General features: G+C 50.0%; 1 protein-coding gene across 2 annotated transcripts; it reads left to right on the forward strand.

Moving 5' to 3' along the window:
* Positions 1-4,455: 4,455 nt before the first annotated feature.
* On the forward strand, positions 4,456-10,202 carry LOC144303543 (cytochrome P450 1A2-like). Of its 2 annotated transcripts, XM_077881913.1 has the most exons (7): positions 4,456-4,500; positions 5,346-6,173; positions 6,698-6,818; positions 7,235-7,324; positions 7,582-7,705; positions 8,601-8,687; positions 9,788-10,202. In XM_077881913.1, exons 2-7 carry the CDS (start codon positions 5,355-5,357, stop codon positions 10,083-10,085), a joined length of 1,539 nt encoding a protein of 512 aa, XP_077738039.1. In that variant the 5' UTR covers positions 4,456-4,500; positions 5,346-5,354; the 3' UTR covers positions 10,086-10,202. The 2 variants fall into 2 exon arrangements, with proteins under 2 accessions (XP_077738039.1, XP_077738038.1); XM_077881912.1 differs by lacking the exon at positions 4,456-4,500 and having other exon boundaries at positions 5,316-6,173; positions 6,683-6,818.
* Positions 10,203-10,986: the final 784 nt, after the last annotated feature.

The raw sequence follows: 10,986 nt of genomic DNA on the forward strand, positions 1-10,986 counted from the left end.
TCGCCTCGGTGACTTGGCGGTTAAGTGCCTGCCTTTGGCCCAGGGTGTGATCCTGTGGTCCCGGGATCGAGTCCCACATCGGGCTCCCTGCGCGGAGCCTGCTTTTCCCTCTGCCAATGTTTCTGCCTCTCTCAGTGTGTCTCTCATGAAAAAATAAATAAAATTTAAAAAAATTCAGAGAGCCCTGCAATATAGGGTGTACTTTGATTTAGTGTGTACTTTAATGTAAACTGCAGACTTTAGTTATTACTAATGTTTCAATATTCATACACCAGTTGCATCAAGTGATACAAATGTGAGTATCAACCCCATGAAAGTGTGCATGGGTGTAGGGAATATGTCGCAGTTTTCTGTACTTTCCACTCAATTTTTCTTTTTATTTTTCTTTTTTCCACTTGATTTTTCTATAAAGCTAAGACTATTGTTAAAAATAAAACCTGGGGCAGCCCTGGTGGCGCAGCGGTTTGGCTCCGCCTTCAGCCCAGGGCGTGATCTGGAGACTAGGGATCGAGTCCCACATCGGGCTCCCTGCGTGGAGCCTGCTTCTCCTTCCGCCTGTGTCTCTGCCTCTCTCTCTCTCTCTCATGAATAAATAAATAAAATATTTTTTAAAAATCAAATCAAATCAAATCTGGGGGTCCCTTGGTGGCTCAGTCGGTTAGGCATCTGCCTTCAGCTCAGGTCATGATCCCAGGGTCCTAGATGCAGCCAGGCTCTGGACTCTCTGCTCAGCGGGGAGCCTGCTTCTCCCTCCCCTCTGCCTCTCCCCCTGCTGGTCTGCTCTTCCTCTCTCTTTCTATCTCAAATAAATACAATCTTTTAAGTAATAAATAAAAAATAAAATCTGTTAATTAACAAAATATTCCGTGACCAAAAAAAGAGTACACACAGCATGATTTCATTTATAGAAAGAACAAAAACAGACCCAAGTAATGTACACTATTAGAACTTGGGGTTGTAGTTACCCTTGGGTAACTAGGGGTTACCCAAGGGGGTTCTGGGGTGCTGGTCATGTTCTTTCTCTTGATCTGAGGGCTGGTTATGTGGCTTTGTTAAATCTGTAAAAATTCAAGTTGTACATGACAGCTGTGCTTTTCTGCATGGTCCTTAGCATTGAATAAACGTTTTAAGATTTTTATTAAAAATAAAAAGATAAGTAGAAGTTCAAATACTTTACGTAGATACTCCGTCCTCAAGGAAGAGGAGCAGGAGTCCCCTCTCCATAGGTGTGGGCCATTCACAGTGACTTCTTCCAAGGAGATCAGTATGGTAAGGAGTGGAAAGAATGACTCACCACGAAGAAACTTGACAAACACTACTTCAACAGGTTGATTAAGGCCAACATCAACCATCCTGAGTCAGGCTGACAATATCTAGCCTTGACATGATGTGAGTAAGATGGCACTTTACTTCTATGGTCCTCCTGCCAATAACCCATAACCCCAGCCTCAACGTGAGAGAAGCAGACAGTTTCCAGTACTGGGCCTCCTGTGGAATACCAGGCCAGTATTCCTGAAAACTCTCAAGGTCATCAAAAACAAAGATAGTCAGAAACGTCACAGCCAAGGGGAGCTTAACGACACATGGTCACTCAGTATAATGTGGTGTCTTCCTCGATGGGATCCTGGAACAGGAGAGGACATCAGGCTAAAACTAAGGAGATTGAATAAAGCACGACTTTAGTTCATTAAGGAGTGAGCGCCAGAGAGGGGGAGAGGGAGAGGGAGACGGGGTGAGGGAGGGAGGGAGGCAGGGAGGGAGGTGGGGAGGGAGACGCAGGCAGACCGAGAGCGGTGTTCCCTAAAACTCAGCCTCGGCTCAGACCCTGATCTTTTTATTGCGTGAGCGGAACCTAGTAGAGACACAGACTGAAGACTGTCGTCCTTTCTCTCAGCCGCGGTCCTCACACCTGCTCGGCGGCTCCTCCAGACTCCCCAGCCGTGGCCGTGACTGCGGCCCAGATTGAGCACACAGCTTTCTCGTTTCCAGGAATGAGAGAGCCCAGTCCCGACTAAATCTAAATTTGCTCCTCACATCCAGTCTGGGGCGTGTTCTCAGCCTTCTGCGGACCCGACGAGACCCCACGGGGAGGGGAGAAGTCTGCTCTGTTTCTGTGCTCCTTCCTCCCCCGGCCCCCCACCTTGCAGGCCTCTCCACCTGGATGGGTGCAGGGGGAGGGTGCTGGAGGAGACACCAATCTCTATCCGGCTGGTGCTGTGTATCTTCTCCCTGGGTGAAGGGTGCCCTTATGGAGCAGGTGTTCCCCTGCGGGCTTTTCATCAAGTGCCTTAGGGTCCCCGCTGTCCTGCACATCACAGAGTTCCTAAGTGGCTCCTGGACTCTGGCTGACCTCCTGCCCCCCCAGCTCACCCCCACCCTGTGGCTTCTAGGGTCTCCTCTGCAGTGAGCCCCCATGCATGCAGCTTGAGTCCAGCGCCTTCAGGATGCCTACCTGGCTCTCGGGAGACTCATATCCTCGTATTGCACCCCACTCTGTCATGCAGGCTGCCCTCTGCTGCCCCCACCATCACAGCTGCTCCCCCCCCAATCCAGGGATACATTTCAAGCAGGTACACAGTGTGCTGGTCCAGGGGACAGCCTTCTTCTTCTCCTTCTCCTTCTCCTTCTCCTTCTCCTTCTTCTCCTTCTCCTTCTCCTTCTCCTTCTCCTTCTCCTTCTCCTTCTCCTTCTCCTTCTTCTTCTTCTTCTTCTTCTTCCTCTTCTTCAAGATCTTATTTATTTATTCATGACAGACACACAAAGAGAGAGGCAGAGACTCAGGCCAAGGGAGAAGCAGGCTCCATGCAGGGAGCCCGACGTGGGACTTGAACCTGGGGCTCCAGGATCATGCCCTGAGCTGAAAGCAGGTGCTCACCTGCCAAGCCACCCAAGTGTCCCTCTAATTCCATCACTAAATAGAATCATTTAGCAGTAAGTTGCAGAAATCGTGGCACCTCACCCCTGAATGCTCAATCTTAGTCGCCTAGGATTTCCTACAATATCCTCCCACATAATTGCAGTGCTATGTTCATGACTAAGAAAATTCACATTAGGGGCACCTGGAGGCCCAGTCTGCCTTCCGCCCCCACTTGCCCCCCACAGTCAGCAGGAGTCTGCTTCTCCCTCTCCATCCGCCCCTCCCCCCACTTATGACCTTGCGAGCTTGCTCTCAAATAAATAAAATCTTAAAAAAAAAGAAACCTCACATTAATTCCATAATATTTTCTAATCTCCTGTCCATGCTTATGTACCCCCAATTGTCCCAAAAATGTCTTTTGTAACTTTAAACAGTTTTTAGGTCCAGGGTCCCATGAAATTGTACATATAATATTTGGTTGTTTTGTTTCTTCACTCTTCAACCTAGAAAAAGACCTTTTTTTAAATTTTTTATTTTATTTTTTTAAAGATTTTATTTATTTATTCATAGACACAGAGAGAGAGGCAGAGACACAGACAGAGGGAGAGGGCGAAGTAGGCTCCATGCAGGGAGCCCGATGTGGGACTCAATCCCAGGTCTCCAAGATCACACCCAAGGCTAAAGGCGGCACCAAACTGCTGCGCCACCAGGGCTGCCGTTGAAAAGGACCTTTTCTTTCTTTTTTTTTTTTTGAAAAGGACCTTTTAAAAAAAAATTATATTGACTGTTTTGAAGAATTTAAGCCCGTTTCCATGAGGAACAGCCCATAGCATGGATATTCTTCACTTGATTTTAAGTTTTTTATCATCTCTTACAAGGATAGAGGAGGGCAAAGGAGTTGCCCTTTAGAATGCAGGGTCTTTATTGTCTCTTGTTTTTATTTATTTTTTAAAAAAGATTGTATGTATTTATTCATGAGAGACACACACACACACCCAGAGGCAGAGACACAGGGAGAGGTAGAAGCAGGCTCCCCGCAAGAGGCCATATGTGGGCTCCATCTAGGGACCCCAGGATGAGGCCCCGAGCCGGAGGAAGACGCTCAACCGCTGAGCCACCCAGGAGTCCCTGTCTCTTGTTTTAGATTAAGGACTTGGACTGAAATTCAGAGATGGCCAGAACATGCCCATTCCCTACCTGGTTGTGCAGGGTGTTGGAGGGGTGCTACAGAGCACGCTTCCCAAGAGGAACACATCCGCCTGGACAGAGGAGGGTCCCTCCTCATGGGTGCAGTGAGAAAGGAACCTGGGACAACCCAGGAGACTTGTTTTCAGCACCTTGTCCTGCCCTTGAGAGAAATAAGTAGGCTGATCCTGGATCCTGAGAAGAGCTGGATGTTCCTCCCTAGCGACATGGCATCTCTCCCTGAAGACCTGCCCTGGGTAGTAGATGGAGCCAAGAGAACATGGCCCAAGGCCAAGGGCTGAGCCTTCCAGCTTCATTTGGTAACTGATATCAGGTGGCCAGGATGGCTGGGCCAATCTGAGAGAGGGTGGTATTTATAAAAGGCCTCCTCCCCCAGGGGCCAGAAGCTCTGTACCAGCCTCCACAATCCTACTGATCTCAAGCTCCTGCCTCTTCAGGTATGTTTCTTGAGCTCATTTTCCAGTCCCTGGAAACTCTACCATATATCCTGGGAACAGTGGAGATGGAGGAATGAAAGGACCTGAGGTTAGGTGTAGGAGGCCTGAGTTCAAGGCCTCCCTGCCCAGCTCCAAACCTCCGTTTCTCCATTTTGAAATTAGCGGCTTGGACTGGACCATCTTAAGGGCCCTTGGAGTGATTCAAAAGGAGAAATGGGGAGGGATCCCCACCTGGACGAGGGCAGCCGAGGCTCTGGCTGCAGCCCAACCTCAGGCTCTGAGATTATGAGGGGATGGGGACTCATCCTCAGAGGAGGTGTCTTCTGGGGTGTCGTAAAGAATGCCTCGGGCAAGGGGCATCACCAGTCATTTGCATCAGCCTGGGATGTTGGCCCCCTCCGTGTTGCTGGGGGGGAGCAGCTCCCTGTACCCTGGGTAGAAGGAGGTATTGGCAGGAAGCCAGTATGGACAGGGACTGCTTGGCATGATGTCCAGCATGACCTTGAGCTGGGGCCTGGTAAGGGGGCTTCCCTGTTTTCAAGTGTCAGTTGCCTCCACTCCAGCCTCAGAATTGGAAACTGAGGTGATGGCACAGGGGAGGCACAGGGGAGGTGATTCCCTCAGGTTGGGAATTTTGAGGCTCCTTTCCAGGCCTGAGATTCTGTGATGCTCTAACGATGAGCTCTGGGCACACGGGACCCAGGGCGGATGTATCTTAGTCTTTCTGGCGTCCAGCGGGGAGCCAAGCACTGAACAGGTGCCAGTGTGGATTGACTGAGTGAGTGAATGAATGATTGGCTGCAACTTGACACTTGGCTTGGCTCCTCCTTCTTCTTCCCCCGTAGTTGATACAGATGGCATTGTCCCAGATGGCCACAGAACTTCTCCTGGCCTCCACCATCTTCTGCTTGGTACTCTGGGTGGTCAAGGTCTGGCAGCCTCGGCTTCCCAAAGGCCTGAAGAGTCCACCGGGGCCCTGGGGCTGGCCCCTGCTCGGGAACGTGCTGACCTTGGGCAAGAGCCCCCACCTGGCGCTGTCCAGGCTGAGCCAGCGTTATGGGGACGTGCTGCAGATCCGCATCGGCTCCACCCCCGTGCTGGTGCTCAGTGGCCTGGACACCATCCGGCAGGCCCTGGTGCGCCAGGGGGATGATTTCAAGGGCCGGCCCGACCTCTACAGCTTCTCTCTGGTGACCGACGGCCAAAGCCTGACCTTCAGCCCAGACTCCGGACCAGTGTGGGCTGCGCGCAGGCGCCTGGCTCAGAACGCGCTCAACACCTTCTCCATTGCCTCCGACCCGGCTTCCTCGTGCTCTTGCTACCTGGAAGAGCATGTGAGCAAGGAGGCCGAGGCCCTTCTCAGCAGGCTGCAGGAGCAGATGGCAGAGGTTGGGCGCTTTGATCCCTACAACCAAGTGCTGCTGTCAGTGGCCAATGTCATTGGTGCAATGTGCTTTGGGCACCACTTCTCTCAGAGAAGTGAGGAAATGCTCCCCCTCCTAATGAGCTCCAATGATTTTGTGGAGACCGCCTCCTCCGGGAACCCGGTGGACTTCTTCTCCATTCTCCAATATATGCCCAACTCAGCCCTGCAGAGATTCAAGAACTTCAACCAGACGTTTGTGCAGTCCCTGCAGAAAATTGTCCAGGAACACTATCAAGACTTTGATGAGGTGAGCCCAGGGTGCTGGTGGTGAGGGGGTACCCTGCAGAGCATGGGTGTGGCCCCTCTCACCCAGCTTTGAGGTACACACACGGCTGATGTGCTGCCAAGGCCTAGGAAGCCTCTGGAACATCTGGGACCGATCTTTCTCCCTCTTGGGGCTCATATTCCTCATCCAATTGCCTCCGTCTTGGGGTTGCTCAAAGTCCCAGAGATATTTGGCTGTGAATGGGGCCCTGGCAAAGTTCCACAATGTGGGGGGATGTTACCATGAGAAGGCTTTTGTTCTTCAGGAACCCGAACCCTGACGGGGGCTTATCCACACCTAGGTAGCACTTGGCTGCCAGTACTCTCCACAAGCTCTTCCTTTGAAATTGGTCCCCTGAGGTTATTGGGAGGGAAGGTATCCAGGCTGCTACCAGTTCCTCCTGTAAGCCCAACCTACTGCCTGGAATCCAGGTGGCAGTGCCATATAGGGTACGGCAAGGTCCAACCTGGAAGCGCCATGGTGCCCCTAAGCTTGTGTCCCCACAGCACAGTGTCCAGGACATCACAGGCGCCCTCTTGAAGCACAGTGAGAAGAGCTCCAGGACTAGTGATGGCCACATCTCCCATGAGAAGATAGTCAACATTATCAACGACATTTTTGGGGCCGGTAGGAACCAGACCCACGTCCCTTCCATCCATCCATGCCTGTTGTTCGACCACAGACTTGTCCAGCCCCTGAGTCCATCAGATAATTTGCCAACTATACACCAGATAGTGCAGGACACAGACATCTGGCCCATGTTCAGGGTTCTGAGTCCAGGTCATGCCAACAATTCCCAGTGGAAATTCAACTAAGTCCCTGTCTGTTTCTGGGCCTCAGTTTCCCCACGTGAACAATAATGGGTGCTCATGTAATTCTAGCAGCTAATTATAAAACTAGGAGACCCAGTCTCTACTCTCCGGAAAATCATGGGGGGTGGAGACAGAGAAAGCAATGCTTGGTACGTAAGTGTTGGATGCTTAGTAAATGTTGGTTTCTTGTTCTTGTCTTCCCCCTTCCTCACCTTGCATCATGCTGCCTAGGATTTGACACTGTCACAACGGCCATTTCCTGGAGTCTTATGTACCTTGTGGCAAACCCTGAGATACAGAGAAAGATCCAGAAGGAGTTGGGTATGCGGTAGAGATGCACAAGCTAAGAGAAGCTTGAGATCCCCAGGTTCTTTGTTCAATGACATATAGCTGTTGTGTGCCTACCATGTGTAAGCCCTGGGCATACACTGGTGCCCACCCTTGCCTAGAACATGCTGGGGGTAGGGTGGTTACTGGGCCTTAGATATATAACAGACAGTACTATGTAATAGGGGACTTAGATACCATGAAGCAGTCGGGGCAGCCCTAAGCCCGGTTTGGTCTTCTGTGTTCTGCAGACACGGTGATTGGCAGGGCACGGCAGCCTCGCCTCTCTGACAGGCCCCAGCTGCCCTTAATGGAGGCCTTCATCCTGGAGATCTTCCGACACACCTCCTTTGTCCCCTTCACCATCCCCCACAGGTAAGGCCTGCTTCTTCTGCCTTGCCACCTTTGTAGCCTTCACCATGTTTCTTCCTCCCATCTTCTCAGCCCTGGATCTGGCTCAGACCTCGGCCTCTCACTTCTGGCCACGTCACCAAGTTCCCCTCAGCCTCTTGGCTGCCGACAACCAATCCAACCATGATCAAACTACCCAGCTTTCAGGAGAAAGTCACACTGCTGATCTCAGCTCTCATTCACCTCTGCTCACATTCCTTTCCTGCAAGTACTCTCAATCCACCCGGGCTGGACTCGCTGTACCTCCCCAGCATGATGCGGTCAACCTCCAATTTTGCTTATGCTGGACCTTCTGCCTGGAATGCCTTTTAACCTCTTCTCCCACCACCTGATCTTACCCTTGCCCAAGGTCAATCCTGACACAAATTTCCCCTTCACTATCAGGCTTTCTTGACTCTTCCAGCTGGCACAGCTTCATTCTCTGATATATTGTAGGACTTTCAGCCATTTGTCCTTGATTATGTCCTGGGATTTTAACAACATCAAGAGACTTAGTGAACATTTACTCTTACCCATATGTTGGTCTATTTATTCCCAGAGTAGAAGGTCTGACTCCTCAGTCAGGCTGGGAACTACCCAGGGATACTCCAGACTGCCAGTTTCTTGGCTTCAGAGGATGGCCAAGTGCACAGCTGGACACAAACAAAGGTTTAGTGAACACTTGCTGAAGTTGAAGAACAGAAGCTGAGGAAGAGGAAGGATAGTTTCACCCCTTCTGTGCTCCTGATAGTCCCTCCCAGTGTAGGACATAGAGACTGTGGGGGACAAGCTATTGGGGTGGAAGAAGGAGTAAGTAGATCCCAGAGACACACCCCAGTGTTCCTGCCCTGAGCCTGACAGAGCCCTCTTCCCTCCTCAGCACAACAAAGGACACAACGTTAAAGGGCTTCTACATTCCCAAGGAATGCTGTGTCTTCATAAACCAGTGGCAGGTCAATCATGACCAGTGAGTATACCTCCCCCATTGAAAAATATATGAGGCTCAGCAGTCAGGAAGGCTATTTGTCCCCCTGGGAACTGGGTATAATACAGGAATGGGGCCTCAATGGTTATATATATAGTATGTTCTTTTTTTAAAAAAAAAAAAAAGATTTTGTTTATTTATTTGAGACAAAGCATGAGAGAGAGAGATCACAAGCAAGGAGAGGTAGAGAGAGAAGCAGACTGCTCGCTGATGCGGGCTCAATCTCAGGACCCTGGGATCATGACCTGAGCTGCAGGCAGGTGCCCTATGTAATGTGTTCTAAGTAACAAAATTGAGGTCCATATTTCTCAAACACTAGTGTACATAGGAAATGACCAGAGGTTGGTTAGGTTAGGGTGCCTATCCCCTAAGATTCCACTTCGGTAAGTAAAGTGGAACATCTCAGGTGATTGTATGTCAATGGTCTACCGACCTCTCTTTGGAAAATCCCACTCTAGCCTACAGGTAGGGGGACCATATAATTTACCATCCAAATTGAGGTACTTCTGAGGAAAAGGGATGCTGTCAACAGTTATTCCAAAACAATAAAGCATAAACCAGGAGGTACAGCTGATACTCCTTGTGTTCAGTAGGATGGAGATAATGTTTTCCTTCTTTTTTTTTTTTTAAGATTTATTTATTTATTTATTTATTTACTTATTTATTTATTCATGAGAGACACACAGAAGGGGCAGAGACATAAGCAGAGGGAGAAGCAGGCTCCCCACAGGGAGTCTGATGTGGGACTCGATCCCAGATCCTGTGGTCATGCCCCGAGCCAAAGGCAGACACCCAACCGCTGAGCCACCAGGCATCCCATGTTTTCCTTCTTTTAATTTCTTATAGTTGAACCATTATTTCTTTAAAATAACACTATGATAAAGCACCATTAACAGGGTCGTTTTAGAGACAGCTTTGTAAAAGAAATAAGTTTGAAAGTATATCTCGGTTCCTCTCTCCACTCTCTTCTCATTACTCTTGATCTATTCTAACCCTTGTGCTATCAACAGAAGTCTTGCTCAGGCTTTTCTTCCTAGGGTCTCCCTAGCCCAGAAATCCCGACTCCTCTGTTCCTCTTGCAGACAGGTGTGGGGGGATCCATTTGCATTCCGGCCAGAGCGATTCCTCACTGCAGATGGCACCGCCATCAACAAGACCTTGAGTGAGAAGGTGATGCTCTTTGGCATGGGCAAGCGCCGGTGCATAGGAGAGGTCCTGGCCAAGTGGGAGATCTTCCTCTTCCTAGCCATCTTGCTGCAGCGGCTGGAGTTCAGCGTGCCAGCAGGTGTGAAAGTAGACCTAACCCCCATCTATGGGCTGACCATGAAGCACACCCGCTGTGAGCATGTCCAGGCACGGCCACGCTTCTCCATCAAGTGAAGGCACCAGCATGCCAAAGCAGAGGGAGGGGAAGGATCACCCATGGGGCCTCAACCCTTGTTTTTTTTTCCTTCTTCTTAAATAAAAGTTTCATTGAGGTATAATACACACACCATACACCTCATCTTCTTAATGTATACAGTCCAATGGCTTTTAGTCTGTTCACAGATCTTTGGGGGTTCCTGGCCCCAGTTTCAACATGTGGGTCCCTCTTCCCCACACCACCAAACAATTCTCAGACACCAACAGGGTGTCCAAGAATTCAACTCGATTCTGACACTATCTACCCAGAGATAGCAAGCTTACACTTCACAGGTTAAGGGCTCAAACCTACAAGACTACCCCCCACCCCTGACTTCAGTTGCCAGTCACAAGCCCCAGGCTGTTATCAGCTGCGCTTCTGACCAATCAACTTCAGATTGGAGGTTCCAACGGACTCCTTCTTACATTCTTTAATTTGCTAGAGTGGCTCACAGAACTCAAGGAAACACTTTTGTTTACCAGTTTATTAAAGGATATGACAAATGATATGAGTCAACAGCCAGATAAAGAGATACACAGGGCGAGACATGGGGAAGAAGGCACAGAGCTTCCGTGCCCTCTCCAAGCACATCACTCTTGCCATTCTCCGCGTGTTCACCAACCTGGAAGCTCTCAACCCCAACCCTTTTGGGATTTTATGGAGGCTTCATTGCATACTCAGGACTGTCTTTGGCCATTGGCTGATTGATCCTCCAGACCTTTACCCCTCCTTGGAAGTCAGGGAGTAGGACTGATCTAACGTTCTAATCACATGGTTGGATCTCCTGGCAACCAGTTCCCACCCTTGAGTGCAGTTCAAAAGTTATCTATGTGAGGGATCCCTGGGTGGCGCAGCGGTTTGGCGCCTGCCTTTGGCCCA

Source organism: Canis aureus, chromosome 32 (assembly GCF_053574225.1).
Source record: "Canis aureus isolate CA01 chromosome 32, VMU_Caureus_v.1.0, whole genome shotgun sequence".
Classification (NCBI taxonomy): Eukaryota; Metazoa; Chordata; class Mammalia; order Carnivora; family Canidae; genus Canis; species Canis aureus.

What these genes read in the sequence shown, in the direction of transcription:
- LOC144303543 (XM_077881912.1), top strand. Translation starts at nt 5,355, where the DNA reads ATGGCATTGTCCCAGATGGCCACAGAACTTCTCCTGGCCTCCACCATC. An exon ending in CAACGACATTTTTGGGGCCG is followed by an intron (nt 6,819 to 7,234) that starts GTAGGAACCAGA and finishes CATGCTGCCTAG; the next exon opens with GATTTGACACTGTCACAACG. An exon ending in CCCTTCACCATCCCCCACAG is followed by an intron (nt 7,706 to 8,600) that starts GTAAGGCCTGCT and finishes TTCCCTCCTCAG; the next exon opens with CACAACAAAGGACACAACGT.